General features: G+C 39.7%; 1 protein-coding gene across 1 annotated transcript in view; it reads left to right on the forward strand.

The window, feature by feature from the left end:
- psda (pleckstrin and Sec7 domain containing a) overlaps positions 1-23,878 on the forward strand; it is a 49,380-nt gene that overhangs the window by 16,142 nt on the left and 9,360 nt on the right. Inside the window, exons 8-12 of the mRNA XM_037782103.1 lie at positions 13,684-13,881; positions 13,967-14,047; positions 14,619-14,731; positions 15,483-15,541; positions 16,867-16,956. Of these exons, the coding sequence (XP_037638031.1) occupies positions 13,684-13,881; positions 13,967-14,047; positions 14,619-14,731; positions 15,483-15,541; positions 16,867-16,956 (541 nt within the window). The remainder of the gene's footprint in view (positions 1-13,683; positions 13,882-13,966; positions 14,048-14,618; positions 14,732-15,482; positions 15,542-16,866; positions 16,957-23,878) is intronic.

Consider the following 23,878-nt stretch of genomic DNA (forward strand, 5'->3'; position numbering starts at 1 on the left):
AGGATGGATGGCTTTCCTAGCTAGATTGACAATAAGGGGGTTTCTGAGCAGTTTACACAACAGAAGTGCTCGCCGTCCAATCGCCAAAAAAAATGCAATTTTTGCAGAAATCTCCAAAATTTCCAAAGATTTTGATCCCAAATAACAAGCATGGCTTTTTCTATAGTGTTCCTCAAGGTCTTGGTGTCTTAATGTGGTATTTTGGAGGGATTATTGATCATTTTTATTAATTCTCAAGTGGTAAATGTTTTTTAAATTTAGCACCAAATCTGTTTAACAAATGGTATCAACGCAAAAATTGCTGCAACAACGTATGAGACCTAATAGAGCATGGGGATGACCATCATATACTTCTATCATAATGTTCGAAACTATTATACATTTCTCAAATAATCTTCAGGTTCCCAGCTCAGATGATGTACACCACTTCTATGTGACATCTACTGTTGACCTGCTATCTCCCCCTAAAGACCTCCTGTACCCCCCTAAAACAGACAAAAACACCTCTATTGTGGGTCCCAAAGGGTTAATTAAAATGTATTATAGTGCAAACAATTAAATATCTCAGTAAAAACCAGAATATGTGCTGTGTATCAAGCTGCAGTAACTCAGATCAGCCACACGGTGGCACCAGAGAGACATGATGTGGTTACAGTTGGTGTTCCTCTGTGTGTGTGTGTGTGTGTGTGTGTGTTTGTGGGTGTATATCTTTGTGAGGACCGGTTTGTGTTTTAGTCCCCATTAGTGAAGACATTTTAGGGAAGTGAGGACTCGTTGTTTGGTCCTGAATGAGGACATTTTCACAAAGTGGGGACGTAAAATGTGTCCGTGAATCGTGAAAAGCTTGTGTGACGGATCAAACGGGAAGGAGCTGAGGAATGTAATGAAAGTCCTCACAAGTATTGAAGTACAAACGTGTGTGTGAGTGTGTTTGTATGCATGTGTGTGAGGATTCGACTGGTTGTGAGAAACAACACATGAGTTTAATTATAGAGAGTGTGACGTGTAGCTGAACACACAGTGTAGGTGGTGAGGAGGGCGACGACACTGACCGACCTTGGGTTTTCAATCTGTTCAAGCTGAGGAACAAACAGAAGCTTTTTTAGCAGAAGGAGTTTTATGACAAAACCTCATTAAAACAGAGTTTAATTCTTCATTGTTGAGAAGTTTTCAGCCTCAAACACACTCACTCACAGCATGTGTGTGTGTGGAGAGAATGTAATGACCGTTTCAAACTGATAACTGTTGAGTTTGTTCATTAAAGCAGGAAAAACAAACAGGGAGGCTTTTCACTAAAATATCGACTTTCCTAATAGAGATCTGGTTCTCTGTGCAGTTTAGATAAAAACGTTTTCTTTATGAGGATTTATGATCAACTTTAAAGATTCAACAAATAAAGAAAACTCTTTGACCTCCAGTCTTTGTTGTGGCGTTGTCATACCTGGTCCTTCCTGGTCCTTCCTGTCCGGCGGCCAATCGAAGCCGGCGCCCGGCCAGCCCCGGTAACCACGGCAACGTCAGATTAACTTCCTGGAGCGTGAGATGTCAGAGGGGTTGGGGGTTAAAAATAGACAAAAGAGAGGAGTTGTGTTCCGGTTCAGCACCTGACAGGTCTGAGCAGAGAACCAGAACCAACACATGTTTCTCCAGACCAGAACCACGGCAGGTCACATGATCAGCTACAGGTCTGACGAGAACCAGAACCAACACATGGTTCTCCATACCAGAACCACGGCAGGTCACGTGATCAGCTACAGGTCTGACGAGAACCAGAACCAACACATGGTCCTCCAGACCAGAACCACGGCAGGTCACATAATCAGCTACAGGTCTGAGCAGAGAACCAACACATGTTTCTCCAGACCAGAACCACGGCAGGTCACATGATCAGCTACAGGTCTGACGAGAACCAGTACCAACACATGGTTCTCAAGACCAGAACCACGGCAGGTCTCATGATCAGCTACAGGTCTGACCAGAACCAACACATGGTTCTCCATACCAGAACCACGGCAGGTCTCATGATCAGCTACAGGTCTGACGAGAACCAGAACCAACACATGGTTCTCCAGACCAGAACCATTGCAGGTCTCATGATCAGCTACAGGTCTGAGCAGAACCAACACATGGTTCTCCAGACCAGAACCACGGCAGATCACATGATCAGCTACAGGTCTGACGAGAATCAGAACCAACACATGGTTCTCCAGACCAGAACCACGGCAGGTCTCATGATCAGCTACAGGTCTGACCAGAACCAACACATGGTTCTCCAGACCAGAACCACGGTAGGTCTCATGATCAGCTACAGGTCTGAGCAGAACCAACACATGGTTCTCCAATACCTCCAAAATAAAGCTGTTGGATAAAAGTATTGCAGTAGAAGTACAAAAGACTGGAGTAAAGTACAAATACCTCACATGTGTACGTGAGTACTGCAGGACTTTAATGTCACCATGTTCCTCTGTGTTCTCCTTGATCTGGTCTGGGACTGTTTGGCGATCCGTTCTGGTTCCACATCCTCTCCACAGCGGTCACATGATGTGGTGGGACACGCAGCAGCTCTCAGTGTGTTCAGTTGAAGCGGTGATGGAGGGTTTGGTTGAGCTAGTCTGCTATTACTGAGCCAGTGAAGTCTGTATTTAACAGTGAGTCAGCATCTTATTATTCACTCTCCATGTAGGTTCACCTCGGGAAACCTCAAACTGTCCCTGTAGTTTCAGCCTCAGACACTCAGAGAGAGGACGCTTTGTTAAGTGAATATTTAAGTCTCCGGCGTTGGAATCGTGTCGTTGGAAGACCTTTACGTCTGTCGGTGAATCAGTCTGTTACATCATTATTATCAGACATTAAAGTGTCTCTTTATGCCCAATGTTTCCCTCTGAGATGTAATGGAAAGCATCAAAATATGGAAATACTCTAGTAATGTACAAGTTCCTCAAAATTGTGCTTAAGTACAGTACTTGGTTAGTTTCAGTTTTTTGATTCATTGCAAATTAATCGCACATTTCTTATCTGTTCAAAATGCTTAAAGGGAGATTTGTCAAGTATTTAATACTCTTATCAACATGAGAGTGGGCAAATATGCTGCTTTATGCAAATGTATGTATATATTTATTATTGGAAATCAGTTAACAACACAAAGCAATGACAGATATTGTCCAGAAACCCTCACAGGTACTGCATTTAGCATAAAAAATATATGCTTAAATCATAACATGGCAAACTGCAGCCCAACAGGCTGTCAGTGTGTCAGTGTGCTGACTTGACTATGACATGCCCCAAACTGCATGGGATTATCATAAAGGGGGCATGTCTGTAAAGGGGAGACTCGTGGGTACCCATAGAACCCATTTACATTCACACATCTGGAGGTCAAAGGTCAAGGGACCCCTTTTGAAAATGGCCATGACAGTTTTTCCTCGCCAAAATTTAGCCCAAGTTTATAGCGTTATTTAGCCTCCTTTCCGATAAGCTAGTATGACATGGTTGGTACCGATGGATTCATTAGGTTATCTAGTTTGATATGATGCCAGCATGTTCACTCTGGCTTTAAAACTGAGCCCGCTAGCACCTAGAAACCACAAGTTGCGTTAAAGAATTTAGTGGTATCTTGTTAACTTTGACAGCCCTAGTTTTAAGTCTATGAGTTGAGAGGCCTGGTGGACGGTGGTCGTTGATGGTGCTGTATCATCTACCAGGAGACCGTTGCCAGCCTCCTCCTCCTGCTCCTCTCTCTGCGTCTGTGGGCAGAACCGTTCCCGTACCAGACCGTGATGCAGCCCGTCATTAAATCTTCGATGGTGAAACTGGCGTTCATGCCAAACTTCCTCATTCTTCTCAGGAAGTAGAGCCGCTGCCGAGCTTTCTGGGTCACTGTGACCGCACGTACAGTGTCCAGGAGACCTCGAACCTGCTAACCCGTTCAACCCTCAGCATCACTGGCATGGACGGCGAGGCGTCGACTCTCCACCTCGGCTGCTCTTTAACAGAAAAACTCTGAAAACGCATTTAAGGAGTGAAAGTGCTGCTGGAAAGTATCAGAGTTTCAGTCTGGAGGAGTTCACTGTTTTCCTTTGGCCTCCCTCCACTGGGTGTGGACACACACGCACACGCACACGCACACGCACACACAGAATTCAAATTCAAACACAAACTTTATTGTTTCCATTTAAAAACAAATCGGACCGCAGGGAAAGTTTCCTGAAAGCAGAGAATTCAGACGTGATCAACTGCTTCTTCTTCTTCTTCATTCAGTGCAGTGGGACTCCTCCCAACACACACACACACACACACACACACACACACACACATACACACACTTTCATCAGCCTATAGAGGGAAATTCCAGATGGATTCATTCAGCCAGCGTCTCAGAGACGGGTTGGAGAGAAAGACCTCCCACTCCTGTCAGAAAACAAGAGACGCTCCCTGAACCCTCCTCCTCCTCTCTGTTGATCTTTACCATCTGCCGTCTGGGTGCTGTGACCTCTGACCTCTGACCTGCTGCTGGTTCAGGCATTGAAGCGTGTAGACGTTCCTATAACAGCTACTATTAATGAGTATTAAGTCACTGAATAAGTTAATAAAAGTGGGAAAATTCCTGACAAAACTTTTATTTTATAAAGTTGAGATGAGTTGTGTTTAAATTCTATCATGTGAAATTACTTTAAAATTAGGTTTAGACATTTTGTCATAATTTATTCAATATTCTTCTATATTATTATTAGTATTATTATTATAAAACAATCATCATCACAATTTATATAATTTATTTGTTTAATGGTCAGAAAGAAAGCCAACATTTTTATATTAAATTAATTATTTTTCCCCTGCACATTTAACAAAAGCCTAAACATTTGAACTTAATTTTGTATTTTATTTTATTATTATTATTAATAATAATAATAATAATAATAATAATAATAATAAGTAAAAACTGTATTTATATAGTACATTTCATACCAAAATATGCAATAAAATGTGCTTCATAACAAAAGATAAATGCACATAAAGAGACTAGGGATGTCACGAGAACCGATACTGCTCTCTGGGTGCTGGGACCTCTGACCTCTGACCTCTGACCTCTGACCTGCTGCTGGTGATACTGCTGGTTCAGGAATTGAAGCGTGTAGACGTTCCTTCCTATTACAGCTACTATTAATGATAGTATTAAGTCCATGAATAAGTTAATAAAAGGAGTAAAATTCCCGACAAGACTTTTATTTTGTGAAGTTGAGATGAGTTGTAAACAAGACTTTTAATTTTTTATTAAATTCTAAATCATGTAAAATTACTTTAAAATTAAGTTTAGGTATTTTGTCATAATTTCTTTACCATCATTATTATAATTAGGACTGTCAGAGTTAACGTGATAATAATGTATTGACACCAAGACAGAAAATACTGGTATGTTTTTAAAGAGTCCAATAAAAGAGAGATTGAAAACTGAGGTCACATATAGTAAAAGTAAGTGAAAGTCGTAAATGAAGAACTAAACTTTTTTAACGGCGTGTTGTAGTTCAGTTTTGTTTTCTCAGTGAATCACAGTAAACGTAACAGGAGAACGGAGGTTTATTGAGCTGCTAGAGAAAGAGTCAGATACAAACTTCCAGGAAGGTCGATGGAGTGAAAGGAAGGTAAGAGGAGACAAAGAGAGGAAGAGGGGAAGGAGAGGACAGAGGGAGGAGGAGGAGGAGGAGGAGGAGCGTCCCGGGTCAAACGGGGGAGGAAACGCATACCTCCTCCCCCCTCAGTGGAGCAAAATAACCAGCTGATGGACGGGAGTGGAGGGAGGAGAAGATCCGACTGACCAGACAGAGAGAAAGTTGTGCTGCGAAGTTGTTGAGAGAAGAAAAGCCGGCGTTGAGATTTTTAAAGTGTGGAAGAAGCAGAGAGGAAGAGGAGGGAGGAGGAGGAGGAGAAAGGAGCTGACTGAGCAGCGAGGAGGAAAACTGAAGCAGACGAGGGAGGAGGACTAAAAACAGACGGATTAGAGAGGAGGAGGAGGAGACGCTGCTGCTGCTGCTGCTGGAGGAGGAAAACAATCTGAATGAGACGGACCGATGGATAACAGGAAACAGATGATGATGAGTCGTGTTCTTATGACGTCATTGGATTAAGGCTCGAGTGACGTCGCTCCGTTGCCCTCGTTGACGCCTCACTCCCTCTTCAATGTTGTGGCTGTCGGCTGATTGGCGGCTGCTCTATCTCTCTGTGACATCACAGGGTGACAGCGCGAGAGTGGTTGGAGCCACGCTGACATGGCCAGCTACCTGCTGTGCTGGGGGGGCGGGGCTCTGGAGGACAGGTACCTGTACGCCCCGCCCTACCCGGCCGTGTACAGGTGAGTGTGCTGCTCAGGGTCGACCTTTCACCCAGCCGGTTAAAAAAATACAACAATGATGTCCAACAATATTAATTGTTTTAATAAAAACTAGGGCTGTCAATCGATTAAAATAGTTATTTGTGATTAATCGCAACTTAATCACACATTTTTTATCTGTTCAAAATGTACCTTAAAGGCAGATTTATTAAGCATTTAATAATTGAGTTCAGAGGTCAAGGGACCCCTTTGAAAATGGCCATGACCGCTTTTCCTCGCCAAAATTTTGCGCAAGTTTGGAGCTTTATTTAACCTCCTTCATGACAAGCTAGTATGACATGGTTGGTACCAATGGATTCTTTAGGTTTTCTAGTTTCATATGATACCAGGATCTTCACTCTAGCTTTAAAACTTAGCCCGCTACAACCCCTGAAAAGCGTTATTATGGCGTTAACTTTGACAACACTAATAAAAATACCTAAAAACATGTTCTTATAAGGATCCCTTTAGGGATGCAACTAAATAAAGAACTAAAATAAATCTTCTGATTATTTTCTTGTCAATTAATTATTAGTTTAGTCTATGAAATGTCACAAAATACTGAAAAACGTCCGTCACAGTGAAGTCAAATGTCTTGCTTCAGGCTGTACTCATCCACCGTTCGTAGCTATACCTACGAAAAGTTAATGCACTGTAATTCGTATATATATTCCACAAAATCAATTTGTATGTAATCCACATAATCGTGAACCAGAAAGTATAGCCCCCTTTTCTGTTAGTAACCATAATGAGGTATTTTGTTGGCGGAGCATTAAGTGGAGGCAGAATAATTCTCTGAACACGTTCGCTAACGCTGGCTAGCAAGTATTGTTGGCTGAAGAAAACACTAGTTTCTCTCAATATGTTCTGTCACTCACTCTCAAGGATCACGAGTGTTAGTTGAGAGAGTTAACATTAACCAACGGGACCAGATTGGTCGACCCCTACGCCGCTAGAGACTACTTCAGGAGGAGTAGACGGCTGGAAAATAAAGGCACTCACGAGCGTGCATGACGTCACATCACATCCGACGGATTTTCCCGGTTGAAACGGGCCCGGGTTCTTCACATTGAAAGCAGTCTACAGGCTGCTCTGTCCACTGAATCCATCAGAGTAGAAGAAATGATCTCCGGTTCCTGATGAAACATGACGACTTTTCTCTTGTCTCATGCTGTTTGTTTTTTTTCTTCTTGGCTCTGTTGCATGTTTCTCATTTCTGTTTGTCTCTTTGCTTCATTCAAGAGATACTGTTTTGCAGTTTTGCTCTAGTGATGCAACTCAGTGAAACGCCGAAGCTTTTACTTTGTGATTCAGACCTGCAGGAGAACATGTGTTACTTGTTCTTGTATCAGCCGGCGTCGACAGACTCCTAGATGCTTTATCAATAAAAACATGTCAGGGTGATTTATTTACAGCGTGGGGGAGGAAGGAAGTCGTCTGCCTCCAGACTGTGTTAACCTGCAGCGAAACACACACTCTATCAGCTGTTTTTATTGCAGAGTAGTTTCATTTAATTTAATATAATACAGCATCATATTAATATTCACAGTTTATAAACTGTAAATTAAGAGTAAACAGTTTATTTTTTCCACATCCATCAGTTACAGAGCAACGCGATGATTCATCGCAAGTTGTTGAGTTTGTGTCACCTGATAAATGTCAGCCCAATATTCTCTCTCTTTTAGCTGTTTTTGGTCTCTACCAACTCCTGAGCAGGTAGTGTACAGAGTACCTGAGCAGGTAGTGTACAGAGTACCTAAGCAGGTAGTGTACGGAGTACCTGAGCAGGTAGTGTACGGAGTACCTGAGCAGGTAGTGTACGGAGTACCTGAGCAGGTAGTGTACAGAGTACCTGAGCATGTAGTTTACAGAGTACCTGAGCAGGTAGTGTACAGATTACCTGAGCAGGTACTGAACAGTGAAAATCCTTGATATTGGCATTTGAAACCCAAACTGGTTTAACTAGGTTGGTGGAGCAGCTCCTGATGTGTTCAGGGACGACAGCACTGACCTTTACTGAAAGTCCATTGATATTTCGACCATATATGACCCTCAGGCTGACTCTCAGGTTCACCCTCAGGTTCACCCTCAGGTTGACCCTCAGGTTGACCCTCACGTTGACCTTCAGTTTGACCCTCATGTTGACCTTCAGGTCTGGATCGTCCTGGTGGAGCAGCTCCTGATTCGGTTCAGTTTCAGTGTAAAACAGGCCGAACTGGGTGATCTGACTCAGCAGTAACTCGGCTCTGCTGGGAGGCTTCGCTCTGCATCACTTCAAACAGAATCCGTTATGAACCTTCCTGTGTTTTTAGTGAGTCCAGACCTTTCTGCTGAATTAAAACGCCTACAGGCGGAGGATCTCCTCTGGAGTTTTGTAGGAAGTTTGCCGTTTTAAGTTTCTCTACCGAGCATCCATTATAGATCAAGCACTCGTTCCACAGTGAGGCCTGAGTGGAACATGTGAGAGCTGAACTCTGTTTACCGCCTTCTGCTTTCTGACAAAACCCTCAGCGGATATCAAAGAGGAGCTTTAAAGTCACACATGTGAGATTTTAGTTTTACCAGAAGAAATGGTAACTGGATGGATGGATGGATGGATGGATGGAAACTGCTGCTCATATATGAAATACCACGCTGCTGGAAAATATGTGAAAAATGACCCAAAAAATATTAGTAAAATATTTTTAAAATGTTAGTAAAAAATGTCTGAAAAATATGTGAAACATTTTAGTGAAAATGGTGGAAAACTGTCGGAAATGTTTTAGTAAAATATGTAAAACGACATCAATGAGCCTCACTGTGTCACAAAGCCCTATATAAATGCAAGTCCGATAACCATTTACTAATTTTCACATATGTTACTTATACGTTTTGGACATTTTCCACTTATTTTTCACATATTTTTCTGATATAACTCAGACTTATTGCACAATGTTTTTCACATATTTTACTAATATTTTTTCAGACATTTTTCTGCATATTTTACTAATAAAATTTGTGAAATAAGAAGTGAAAAAAAAAAACGAGAAATATGTGAAAAATGTCCCAAAAAATGTAAAAAAAAAAATATTGGTGAAAAATGTACAAAAAATATTAGTGAAAAATATTAGTGAAGAATGTCCAAGACTTGTCTGACTCAATCCCACATCTACCGTCCTGCTGCCACTAATACTCACTAAAGCACCACATGTGGATTAATGCGCCGCTAAAAATAGTCCCCAACAAATGCATTATTTCCACCAGTTTGTTTGATTAGAACTACAGCGAGCAGCCGTTTGAGGAAAATACTGATGAAACTACATATTTGTGTTTGTAAAGGTTTACATCTTCAGTAGGAACCAATGGGCTTGGAGCTGAGAGCCACAGACAGGAAGTCAGACTGGGTTTTGGTGTTTTGGTTAATGTGGTTTCAGGCTGGATGAATGAAAGCTGAGTGACACACCCTGGAAAATAACAGTCTTTCTTTCTCTATATTTGTTCTTCGTTTGTTTCTGTTTCCTGTCTTTCTCTTTTGATCTCTGATTCTGTCTTTTCTCTCCTGTTTTCTGTCGGCCGGTCAGTGAGTCATTGTTTTAAGCCTCTCTCTCTCCGGTGAGACGGCCGCTGGATCGAACCAATCTCTGCTCAGAGACAGGGATGTTCAGGCTTCTTTATTTTGTTCTAGATCCACGGTTTCTTTGGTTGTAATTAATTCTTAATGTGGGTCAAGAATCTAGTTCATATTTTTCTCTGCTAGTGTTTAAGTCTTTGGTGAAGTTGGTGTTGTGTTTTGGGCATTTACACTCCCTGCCAGTAGCAGTCAATAATATGATTAATACCTCCACCAAGGAGGTTATGATTTCGGTTTGTTTGTCAGTAGGATTACGGAAAAACTACTGGCCCAATTTTCATGAAACTTAGTGGATGAGCCAAGGAAAAACCCATTACTATTTGGAGTGGATCTAAATCACAGGGCGGATACACAAATTATTTTTCACTCATGAAAACAGCCTTGGCGGAGGTCTGCGCCGAGTGCCATTCCAGTATAATAATAGTGTGTTGTGTGAGGGCTAAAACTCTTTGCATTGACAATGTAACTCTACATCCATTAATTCAGGATTTATTTATTTTGAATGATGGACTTTTGTTGTGAGGCATCAATGTTTACACGCCAAAGTGTGTAACAGACCCGCCTGTCACCCTGAGTCGTTAGTCATGTGATCTTAAAATAAGTACGTAAACTAAGTACGTAATAGTTACGTGAGTCGTAAATGCGTGAGTCGTAAGTCGTGTGAGTCGTTAGTCGCATAAGTCGTTAGTCTTAGATTTAAAATATAAAACATTGCAGTCACAAATTACATTCGTACATGAACGCAGCATTTCGGCGGATGTTTCAATCAATTCGTACTGAGAACTTTCCTTTATTCTGGTTTGACTGCCCAAATAAATGATATTATTTGGTTATGTTAATGTAATAAAAGAATCAGCAGATACTTTTTGTTTGGTAATCTAATAATCAATAATCTAATCTAATCTCCACCCACCAGACCGTCATCGGTTGAGTGTCTGATCTGAACTTGTACTTGGCTGTTGACTCAGTAGAAGTAGATCAGAGATGGACCGGCCCCAGTGGCTGCTGGGTAAAACAAGCCTTTCCTGGCGTCCTGTTGAGTGAAGAGGTTATTTCTGTCCTGGATGAATGGGTTGTGTTGGTGGAGGAAGGACTCGCCGACAGAAACATCCGGACATACATTCACACACGAGGAAATACTACAGAAAGACCACAGTACTCGCCTCTGGGTCGAATTAATATATTTATATATATTTATTAGTGTTTGAATGGGTTTCATTGGGCCTTGTTTTAACTAGGATCAGTCTGCAGAGCTCTCAAGTATCTGATTGTGTGCGGAAAGGGAACAGGAAAAAGAGATTTTAATTGATATTATGGACAGCCGGTTTCATGCTGTGGCGCCACCTAAAGGCAACAGGACTGTTAATTTTTGCCTTTAGGATCAAGAACGAGTCTGAACTGTCTTTCAAACTTCACTGACACACTGACAGCTGTTGTTGCTTGTTGGGCTGCAGTTTGCCATGTTATGATTTGAGCATATATTTTATGCTAAATGCAGTACCTGTGAGGGTTTCTGGACAATATTTGTCATTGTTTTGTGTTGTTAATTGATTTCCAATAATAAATATATACATGCATTTGCATAAAGCAAGCATATTAATCCACTCCCATGTTGATGAGTATTAAATACTTGACAAATCTCCCTTTAAGGTACATTTTGAAATGATAAAAAATGTGTGATTAATTTGCGATTAATCACAAGTAAATATGTTTATCGATTGACAGTCCTAATTATTATAGATTAAACTACCGAACAGTATATAAATTCATTACAATTAGCTCCACCTTTACCAGCTGCAACATTAAAGTGATGAACAAATGAAATATTCGTATTCGTATATTAGTAAAATAGCAAAAATATTAGTAAAGTATCAGACAAAAAATTGTAAATATCAGTAAAATATCCTAAAAAAAACATTTGTAAAATATCCTAAAAAAAATTGTAAAATATCACAAAAATATGTTCAGAAAAATATTAATAAATTATCAGACAAAAATTACTAAAATATTAGTAAAATATCACAAAAATTCATTAAAAGTAGCTCCACCTTTACAAGCTGCAACATTAAAGTGATGAACACATTATTGCATCAATAATTATAATACAATAATATAATATAAATTATTCTGCAAAATTAGTACTTTTACTTTTGGTACTTTAAGTAGATTTTGATGCTGATACTTTTGTACTTGCAGTACGTAAGATTTTGTCTTGTAACAGAGTACTTCTACTCTTTGGTATTGGTACTTTTACTGCAGTAAAGACTCTGAGTATCTGTGAGTTGCTGTTTACCTGGATCACCTGATCGCAGCTGATCCACTGAGGGGAAGTGCGAGTCCATTAAGGGAAGCAGACGTAGAGTCCACGCTGTGGTTCAACCACTTCCCACTTTCACTTACAACTCTGACTTCATTTCCTCCCGATGGTCGATTTCATGTTACTGTCTGAGTAACTCTGTTTATTTAAAGCGAGGCTGCGATGAAGAGCTGATGGAGAACGGACTCGTCTCAACAGATGATAGGTGCGTTTACATGAACAATGATTGTCCTCGGCTCGGCTGAAGTGAGAGTAAAGTAAAGTGTATTGATCCCTGAGGGGACGCTGGTCGATGCAGCAGTTATTAATAGACTGTGAGGCTGTTCAGGGAAATAGAACCACATCCAGTGTTGCAACATGTTGACAGAAATGAATGAATGAAACATATTAAATGTGTGAAGTTTGACCGTCTGTGTTTTACATTTAGTTTGGCTCAGTATGATTATTTGCATTGAGGACCGGTTGAGCTGGTTGTATTATTTGTTTATGAAATATATTTAGAGTGTGGAAATAACAGCTGGACCAGTTCAACAGTAGATTCTAATAGTAGATAATAAATAGAGACACAAGCTTTAATCTGTAAACCGATAAATTATCTGGAACAAGTCTCAGTATTAGTGTTTCTGTCAGCTGATCATTAACAGGAAACGTCACGCTAGCAGCTCTCTTAGGCTGAACTTAAACACAGAGGTGCTTTGTGCTACATGCTAACATGCTCACAATGACAAGAGTTCCCATCATGCATTGGGTTTTGAAGGGTTAGGGGCTAATAGCTGATCCCTGCTTTTTTATATGTAGTATTTAATTTTGCTAAATCTTCATCATGAAAAAAGTCATGCTGCGCTTAGCCGCTATCAGTTCCTGTTTGCACTGTAACCACGGAAACAGACGACAATCAGTGGATCACTGCTGATACTGAAGAAAACGTCTAAACTTGACATTTATGAGGCGATGGAGACGGCCAAAAACCAAGACGGAGACTGAGATGGCCAATAAACCAAGATGGCGATGGCCAAAAACCAAGACGGAGACGGCCAATAAACCAAGATGGAGATGGTTAAAAACCAAGATGGCGATGGCCAAAAACCAAGACGGAGACGGCCAATAAACCAAGATGGAGACGGTTAAAAACCAAGATGGCGATGGCCAAAAACCAAGATGGAGACGGAGACTGCCAAAAACCAAGATGGCGATGGCCAAAGAGGGGGAAAAAAAGCATGAAATAAAATAAATGCTGAATAACTAACCACTAGTTGTGTTCATCTGTAGTTTAAAGGAGGAACTGTGAGAACAGGAACCAGATCTATTCTCACTGTGGTTCATCAGCAAAACAAAAAAGGGACCTGAAAGTCCTGAAATAACGTCCCTCTGTGTTTGTGTTTGTGTTGTCAGGGAGCGTCCGGTGAACTGCCCACCCGAGATGCTGTACCCGCAGGCCGACGTGGCGGAGCGTCTGGCGCTCGGCGGCAGCGACGAAGCGCTGGCGAACGGCACGAAGCCCGACCGGCAGGCGGCCAAACGTCTCGCCAAACGCCTCTACAACCTGGACGGCTTCAAGAAGTCTGACGTGGCTCGACACCTCGGCAAGAAGTCAGTGTCCCTGTCCTCATCACATATGTTATCTGATATATTCAACAGTGATTGGATATATTAACTCTCCTGTTTGTATCTGCAGTAATGATTTCAGTCAGATGGTGGCCGAGGAATATCTCAGTAACTTTCACTTCACCGGTCTGACCATCGATCAGGCTCTCAGGTCAGTGCCTCCCGATTCTTACTGTTTAACATAACGGTATTAAATCATCAGACACGAATGGACAACATGACTTTAAACTAGATAAAATCTCAAAACAGAGGTCAATCAAATGCAGATTAATTTAGACTGGGAGTTCACGTTGAGAGAAAATACTCAGAATTTACGAGAAAAAAAGTCAAATTTACAAAAATCATAAATTTTATGAGAAAAAATGTTGGCGACGGCCAAAAACCAATATGGCAACCAATGGGTGACGTCACGGTGACTACGATCACTTTTTATACGCAGTTTATAGCTCAGAGGCCATCCTAACCATAATAACATTACTTTAGGAGTAATGATATTCAGACGGTGGCTGGCGTTACCACGGTTACCCACAATATCTGAGATTTTTCTTGCAAATGTACTTCATAACATTAATCTCCTAAATTCTGAATTTTTCTCTGAATATTACCCCCTCTCCCGTCTACCTATTTATATTTATATATATTTTTTTTTACCTACGATGGCCCTCATACATCGTCAATAAAACATACGTTAAAACAAGCTCACGTGAGTTTTGTGTGTTCAGGTTGTTTCTGAGTCAGTTCGCTCTGATGGGAGAAACTCAGGAGAGAGAGAGAGTCCTCGCTCAGTTCTCCAGGAGATACAGACAGAGTAACCCAGAGAGCCTCACCACTGAAGGTACCTGTCTGTCTGTCTGTCTGTCTGTCTGTGTGTGTGTGTGTCTGTCTGTCTGTCTGAATGTTTAACTGAATGTTTAACTGCTTGCCTGTCTGTCTGTCTTCCTCTGTCTCTCTAACTAACCTGTCTGTCCGACTGTTTGTCTGTCTGTCTCTCTAACCTGTCTGTCTGACTGTCTATCTGTCTGTCTGTCTGTCTCTTATGTGTCTGTCTGTCTCTCTAACCTGTCTGTCTGTCTGTCTCTCTAACTGTCTCTCTAACCTGTCTGTCTGTCTGTCTGTCTCTAACCTGTCTGTCTGTCTGTCTGTCTCTAACCTGTCTGTCTGTCTCTAACCTGTCTGTCTGAATGTCTAACTGTCTGTCTGTCTGTCTGTCTCTAACCTGTCTGTCTTTCTGTCTCTATGTCTCTAACCTCTCTGTCTGACTGTCTGTCTCTAACCTGTCTGTCTGTCTTTCTCTGTCTCTCACCTGTCTCTGTTTAACTTCTCTCTCTCTGTCTTTGACCTGTCTCTAACGTTTCTGTCTCTCACCTATCTCTTTCTAACCTGTCTCTCTCTGTCTTTGACCTGTCGCTAACGTTTCTGTCTCTCACCTGTCTCTAACCTGTCTCTGACCTGTCTCTAACCTGTCTGTCTCTGTCTCTCACCTGTCTCTCTCTAACCTGTCTGTCTGTCTCTCTCTAACCTGTCTGTCTGTCCGTCTCTCCCCTGTCTCTCTCTAACCTGTCTCTCTGTCTCTCGTTGTCTCTCAGACAGTGTCCACACTCTGACCTGTGCCGTCATGTTGCTGAACACAGACCTTCATGGAAACGTGAGTCTGATTTAATTTGAATATTGAATATATAATTATTTATATATGCACATATATATATATATATATGTGTATATATATGTGTATATGGATGTGTATATATATATATGTATATATATATATGTGTATATGGATGTGTATATATATATATATATATATGTGTATATGGATGTGTGTGTATATATATATATATATATTCTAATTAGAATATATATATATACATATATATATATATTCTAATTAGAATATATATATATATATATATATATTCATATTCTAATTAGAATAGTCTAATGCTCGTTCACATGCTCTCTATCACGTACACTATCATGGTCTCCTCAACAGATGGAGTTTGCTCCGTTGTCATGGAGACCAGATCAGTTTTGGTGATAATTAGACTTTGTTGCATCCCGCTGCACACACGGAGTCACCGAGGTGACGATAACTTCTGCCAACTTGTTTAAGGAAGTGATGACCGTTGCCGCGGCAACAAGCTGCCCAATCACACGCCGAGCAACAGTTCTGAGTCACAGCCGAGTGTTAATATATATAATGAGATGACATTTATTCACCAGTTTAAATTAATCATAAAAAGATTTACTGATAAGTAAAAGTCTTACATTCAAAACCTCACTGAAGTAAAATTATTATTATCTAAATGTGTTAAAGTAAAAGTATTATTATCTAAATGTGTTAAAGTAAAAGTATTATCTAAATGTAGTAAAAGTATTATTATCTAAATGAGGTTAAAGTAAAAGTATTATCTAAATGTAGTAAAAGTATTATTATCTAAATGTGTTAAAGTAAAAGTATTATCTAAATGTAGTAAAAGTATTATTATCTAAATGAGGTTAAAGTAAAAGTATTATCTAAATGTAGTAAAAGTATTATTATCTAAATGAGGTTAAAGTAAAAGTATTATCTTTATTTAGTATTATCTATCTCTTTGCGGTCGTGTCAAGAAGGAAGCACGCAAACCGCGTAACCTGATCTGACATCTGCAAAAACGTCACCACCCGACGACTTATCCTAACCTCAACAATCTCGCAAGAGTTTCCCACGTTTGTCGGCTCCCTTCTAGCCGCTACCCTCACAGACCTGGGTCCCCAGACATGAGGAACTGAATTATGGGAAATGTAGGATTACGGGTTACTACAGACTAAAGTCAGGATAGCTCCGCTTCTGCTGCTTCGACTTTGACCGTTCTGCTTTTATTGTGTCTCGTTTGTCTCCAAACTTTATAGAAGTACAATGCAATAAATAAATAATAAAATAAAATAAAAATAATAAAACACAGCTGATTAATTATATGTGTGTGTGTGTAGAACGTGGGGAAGAGGATGTCCTGCAGTCAGTTCATCACCAACCTGGAGGGTCTCAATGATGGAAAAGACTTCCCCAAAGACCTGCTGAAGGTACGACTGACACACACACAAACACACGCATACACAACATACATACACAATTACACAACACACACATATACAACACACTCCCACAGGGATCCTTGGCTTGTGATTGTCAGCGCAGAAAAATGAAAAGGGGAGATGCATTAAATTCAGCTCTTTATGGCCGCCGGGCTGAACGACTGTGTATGCGTGTGTGTTTGTGTGTGTTCTTGTGTATTTGTGTGTGTGTGTGTTTGTGTTTGCGTGTCTCTCAGTCCCTCTTTCTCCCACTCTTTTGTTTCCATCTCAGTTTTACCATCTCAGCCTCTGAGCGATCAACATGAATCTGCGTCACCTCTTCACCTCCATCATCATCCTCATCATCTCTCTCTAACTCTGTTAATGTGTGTGTGTGTGTGTGTGTGTGTGTGTGTGGGCAGCAGCAGCAGCTCTGACTCTGAGTGAGAGGAAGAAAAACATTGAATGCAGAATATTTATTACTGAGAAATGTGAATTACACTCAGACGGAGTGAATAGTGTCTTTATATGTTCAGGTTTCATTACAAAAAAACTCATCCTCTGATATTCAGATCCAGGAGATGTTGTCACTAATAAGTCACATTATATATTTATTTATTTATTAGAGGTGTGACGGTACACAGGAGTCACGGTTCGGTGGGAAAAAGCATCGGGATCTGTTTGGTTTCATTTATTCTGAACAGACAGAAGTTCAAGTGTCAAAGACAGAAACAGTCCTCCTGCTGAGGGACTGAGGAAACATTTTGTCCTCTGGTAACTTTATCAAACTATTTTCATTGTAACAATGAGGAACATTTCAAACAGTTGTGTAATACACTGAACAAACACTTCCCTAAAAGGAAAAAGGTCACAATAAGGGCTATCAAAGTTAACATGATAATTACACGTTAACGCAAATTTGTTTTAACGCCACTAATTTCTTTAACGCATTAATGTAACTTGTGATTTTTAGGTTGTAGCGGCTCAGTTTTAAAGGTAGAGTGAAGATACTGGTGTCATATGAAACTAGAAAAAACCTAAGGAATCCATTGTTACCAACCATGTTGTTTTTTTCTAACTTTTTTTTGCCTTTTTAAGGACATTGTTTTTGACTTATTTTCAGACATTTTTCAAAAAAAAAAGACAATTTTTGAATTTTTTTGCCTTTTCTGACTTTTTTCTCACCTTTTTTTAATTTATTTTCGGGAAAGTTTCGCACATTTTTTTTTACTGTTTTTATGATATTTTCCCGACATTATTCCGACTTTTTTTGGACATTTTTCACATATTTTACGGACATTTTGCAGACTTTTTTGGACATTTTTTGCTAATTGTTCTGACATATTTTTTTTTAACATATTCCAATGCCATATTTCAAATATTTATAGGATATTTTTCTGACTTTTTTTATGACATTTGTCTGACATTTTTCAGAGAAAACTGTCATTGCCATTTTCAAAAGGGTCCCTTAACCTCTGAACTCCAGATATGGGTACCCACGAGTCTCCCCTTTACAGACATGCCCACTTTATGATGAACACTATCACACAATCAATAGTCAAGTCAGCACACTGACACACTGACAGCTGTTGTTGCCTGCTGGGCTGCAGTTTGCCATGTTATGATTGGAGCATATTGTTTTATGCTAAATGCAGTACCTGTGAGGGTTTCTGGACAATATTTGTCATTGTTTTGTGTCGTTAATTGATTTCCAATAATAAATATATACATAGATTTTCCATAAAGCAGCATATTTGTCAACTCCCATGTTGATAAGAGTATTAAATACTTGACAAATCTCCCTTTAAGGTACATTTTGAACGGATACAAAATGTGTGATTAATCGATTGACAGCCCTAATCACAATACATCCAGGTCTCACCAAATAGCGTATGAATAACACAACAATTTCTTAAGTCATTTCATGTGTTGTCGCTACAAATTTTGGCTTTTTTGCGTGTCATTTTATGCCGCAGCATTAATAGACGCTCTGGAAGTCAGGTGACGTAGAACAAATGAAGCAAATATATCGATTCTGCCATTAAAAAATTGATTTCAAAATCTTAAAAAAAAAAAAAATAATTAGCAATACATAGGTGAATCTATTTTTTTTCCCACCTCTACAATCTACATACCGCGTATTCTGCGGCACCGGACCATGACGGCTCGGCTCGAATAGTGCAAAAAGTACAAAAATATGTTTTGCACTGCGTCAGAAAGGAGACGAGAGATGTTTGGGGACGTTTTATGACAATGAGATTATTAAAACATCGGCTAACTTTGATTCAGAGGAGGAAACCTGTTACTGTGTTCCAGTCAGACAACACAACTGGTGAACTGGTTTTGGAAACCTGTGACACGATGATGAGGAACGTAGTGGGTCTGATTTCAGAAGCAGGTTGAACTCCATCCGTCGTGTTTCATGTTTGTTGAATCTGTGAGCTGATGAATTACGCATCAGTGCCTCTAGAGAGGATTAAACTCACTGAGACGGTTTGTGTTTGTGACGCTCTCACTGTTGTTTAATGAGGTGTCAACAGGAAGTCACAGCTGTCTTTAAATATATTAATCATTTAAAACAATTTACTGTCATATTAAAGTCTGATTAGAGAAAATATTTCCCTACTAGTGTCAAAACTTATTTCAGACTCCAACAGTCATTTCATGTCTTCAGTGTCGTCAATTTATTGTATTTTTGAAGTTATATCTAAAAAAAACAAAGATTTTCTGTTTTATATCAGCGAATACGTTCTTGACTGTTGGTCACCGTGAAATGGAAATCCATCCTTATCCTCATCATTTGCTCAATTTAATCAACAAAATAGTTTATAAAGAAATTTCCATTTCATCTGCAGCTGTTCATTAATGAAATGGACTGTGTGTGTGTGCGTGTGCGTGTGCGTGTGCGTGTGCGTGTGCGTGTGCGTGCTTCTCATTTGATAATTAATTTTTCTCCTCTTTTCACCTGTTTGTGTTTTCTCATCTTGTCTCTGATCCTGTTGTAGACTTTGTTTGAAATACATAAATATATCGAATATTAAAACATGGAAGAAATATTTAAATATCAAAGAAATGTCCATTATATATTTATTGGATTTATATAATATAATACATAATTATACATTATATTATATAACATTATTATTATTTTATTTAATATATTAGATATGTAGAATATCAAAATATTTAAGTATACAAAATGGTAACAATTGAATATAAATTAATATAAATTAATTTTGTCAAATTTAGAGTGAAGATACTGGCATCATATGAAATTCAAACCTAATGAATCTATTGGTACCAACCATGTCATCCTAGCTTGTCATGAAGGAGGTTAAAGAGGCAGTAGGCAGTATATTTTTGGCATCATTGGGCAAAAATTCCATAATAACCTTTCAGCATATTGCTAAATGCAGTACCTGTGAGGGTTTCTGGACAATTTTTGTCGTTGTTTTATGTTGGGAAATGTGTGATTAATTTGCGATTAAGCGCGATTAAATATTTTTATCGAATATATATATATACTGTACATATATATATATATGTATAGATATATCATATACAGATATGTACAGTGTGTGTGTGTGTATGTATATATATATATATATATATATATATATACACACTGTACATATCATATTCATTCATATATTCCTTCAGATATTGCTGAGTCATGATTTCGATGTTCCAGCTGATTTTCGGTCTTTTTCTGCTGAACGTCTCTCGGCTGCATTTACATTCAGCTTTGTGAGTCCTGTGTGATTGACAGCTCCAAGGAGAGCAGGGGGGCGGGCTGAAGCTCCCAACCCTGCCCTCTGATTGGCTGCTGTTGCAGAGAGAAAATGCGCATTGAGAGAGCGAGGGAAAAAAGAGAGCGAGAGAGAGAGACAGAAGAGGAGGAGGAGGAGGAGGAGGAGGGAGGGCAACACTCCTCAACAGTTCAGAGTCTCAGCAGAGAGAGGAGGAGGAGGAGAGGAAGAAGAAGAGGAGGAAGAAGAAGAGGAGGAGTGAGCTCACCTGACGGAGGGATTCTCCTGCAGGACGAAGACGACAACAGGCAAAGGAGGAGAAGAGTGAAGTTGGAGGACGAAGAGATCAACATCTGAGGAAGAGGAGGAGGAAGGAGGGATTCTCTCTCTCTCCTTTTTTGTCTTTTTTTTCCCAGAGTGCAACAGGAGAAACTCTCCTCTTTTTCTCTGCTGTTTTTTCCTCCCTATCAGCTCCCCCCTCTCTGTTCTCCTCCACCTCCATCATCCCTCCCTCTTCATCAGGAGGAGGCTGACGTCAGTTTTGGGGGTGCTCTCTCTCTCTCTCCCTCTCTCTCTCTGTCTGCATGTGTGGGTGTGCTCGCTCGCCCTCGTCTTTCTGCTCTTTCTGCTGAATGTTTTGGACGTGAGAGCAAACGGCCGGCGTTGCTGATGCGTTTCCTCCGTCACGCAGCTTTATTTGCAGTCCAGGGATTCTCCTTCACCGCCGCCGCTGCTGGTGCTGCATCAGGAGGCTGCGTTCAACAGCCAGTTTGAAAACTCACATTTTTGGAAAACTGCAGAAGAAGAAGATCAGAGTTGTGGTTTGGATATTTTTCCATTGAATGTTTGAGCTGTTTACTCCTGCAGGAGTTTGAGCTGATGAATTACGCATCAGTGCTTCTAGAGAGGATTAAACTCACTGAGACAGTTTGTGTTTGTGACGCTCTCACTGTCATTTAATGAGGCGTCAACAGGAAGTAACAGCTGACTTTACTCTGACAACGAAATCAAAATCTTAATAATTTAATAATAATTATCTGATAAGATAAAATATTTCTTTATTTGTGTCAAACTTATTTTAGACTCCAGCAATCATTTAATCAATTCAATGTTAATCATAAAATTTATTTAATTTTCTAAGTTATTTCTCCAATAAAAATACAGATTTTCTGTTTTATCTCAGCGAATCGTTACGTTTTTGACTGTTGGTCACTGTGAGATGGAAATCCATCCTTATTTTACTAAATAATAACTTAAAATTATCATTTGCAGACCTTATTTTAACTATAATTTACTCCTTGTCTCAATTTAATCAACAAAATTGTGTATAATGTTGTGACGCTCTCACTGTTGTTTAATGAGGCGTCAACAGGAAGTCACAGCTGACTTTACTCTGACAACGAAATTAAAACTTTTAATCTTAATAATTTAACAATAATAATTACCATCATATAAAGTCTGATAAGTGAAAATATTTCTCTATTAGTGTCTAACATATTTTAGACTCTAATAATCATTTAATTTATTCAATGTTAATCATAAAATTATTTGTGTTTTTGAAGTTATTACACCAATAAAAATACAGATTTTCTGTTTTATATCAGCGAATTGTTACATTTTTGACTGTTGGTCAATCCGTCCTTATTTTACAAAAAAATACTAAATTATCATTTGTGACCCTTATTTTAACTATTATTTACTCTTTGTCTCAATTTAATCAACAAAATTGTGTATGAAGTTGCCTGAATACAAATTACTCAACATAAAAAGTAATTTTAAACTATAAATTCTTGCAGCAGATTAATTTAAACCTCAAAATTACACAGTATGATATTGCTGCCTAAATCTGATTTCAATTTTTTTCCAATATAAAATTCCTTTGAAGCATCTTAAACGATGAATCTTGCAGCAGTTTGAGTTCTTGGCAGCGTCTTTTTGTTTTCGTCGTTTTTGCCTCCAAACACCAGAGCGAGCCGCCGGCTGTCAGCCAGCAGGATTATGAGCTTGATGAAACGCTGCTGTGTTTTTATACATAATGAATAGAGCTGGATCCATAATGCAGCAGGCGGAGATCCACTGAGGACACAATCAATTCAGGCTGAAACAGCCCGAGTTAGTCCCTTCGTAACCACTTTCTATTTTAAAACATCCAGACTTAGTGTGCAGGACAACCTTCATAATCTAAAATCCAAGTTGTCAAAGTGGAGTCAGATCTGTTTCTGAGTTGATGTGAACGGGAATAAACGGATCATATAAACATGAAGTTGGCAGCTGGTCAAAGAGGCTGTTAAATACCTGATTTTCATTCATATTTTTTAATTATTTAGAGGTCATCTAGAGGTTGTAGTCTCTTCTAGAAGCCATATCGGTGTGGGTTTGACACCTTTTAAAACTCCTTTTCTCTCTGAAACCAAAAACGTGTTGGTTTTAAACCATCTTAAAGACTTCCTCTTTCCTTGGATTGTTCTGTCTTTTTTGGCCACAAAGACTCTCTGAAGTCCAGTCGGACTCAAATCAAATGCTCCTCGTCTGAACTCTAAACTCACCACGATGATCGGCGTCAACAGCATCCACTCGTCAGGCCGCATGCGGTCGCGGTCGCTCTGCTCGGTCCGGAGCGGGCGGGACTCGAGGGACACCGATCCGTTCAGGTATCCCAGAACCCCGCGCTCTCGCTCCCTCAAACCGCTGGCCTTCCCCGACCTGCTGGGGAAAACCCAGGATGGACAGCAGCACCGGCAGAGGGGCAAGAAGAAGGTAGAACCCGGAAGTACACACAGGAAGTGACACTACATATGCAGCCATTTTTATTCACATTTCCCTTACGTGCCACAAGAGGAGGCCACAGGAACATGTGATATGAACACAAAAAGAAGCAGAAGTTGTTAAAACGTTCTTCAGGCACTCGTAAATGCAACATAATGGTTTAAAGCTCCAAACCGTTTCACCCAATTCAACTGTTATCAGGCCATTAAATAGACGTCGTCAGTCACTATAAGCGAAGTATGGGCCTACTACACCAACTGTTGTAAAAGTGAAACTTAAAAGCAACACATTCTAACATGTTGTAAAACTGAATTAGACTTCATGTTTTGAGTAAAAATAAAACAACTTCTTTAGGTTTAGACAATAAAACTACAACTTATTTAGGTTTAGTCAACAAAACTACAACTTCTTAGGTT

Source organism: Sebastes umbrosus, chromosome 10, assembly GCF_015220745.1.
Source record: "Sebastes umbrosus isolate fSebUmb1 chromosome 10, fSebUmb1.pri, whole genome shotgun sequence".
In the NCBI taxonomy this organism is placed as follows: domain Eukaryota; kingdom Metazoa; phylum Chordata; class Actinopteri; order Perciformes; family Sebastidae; genus Sebastes; species Sebastes umbrosus.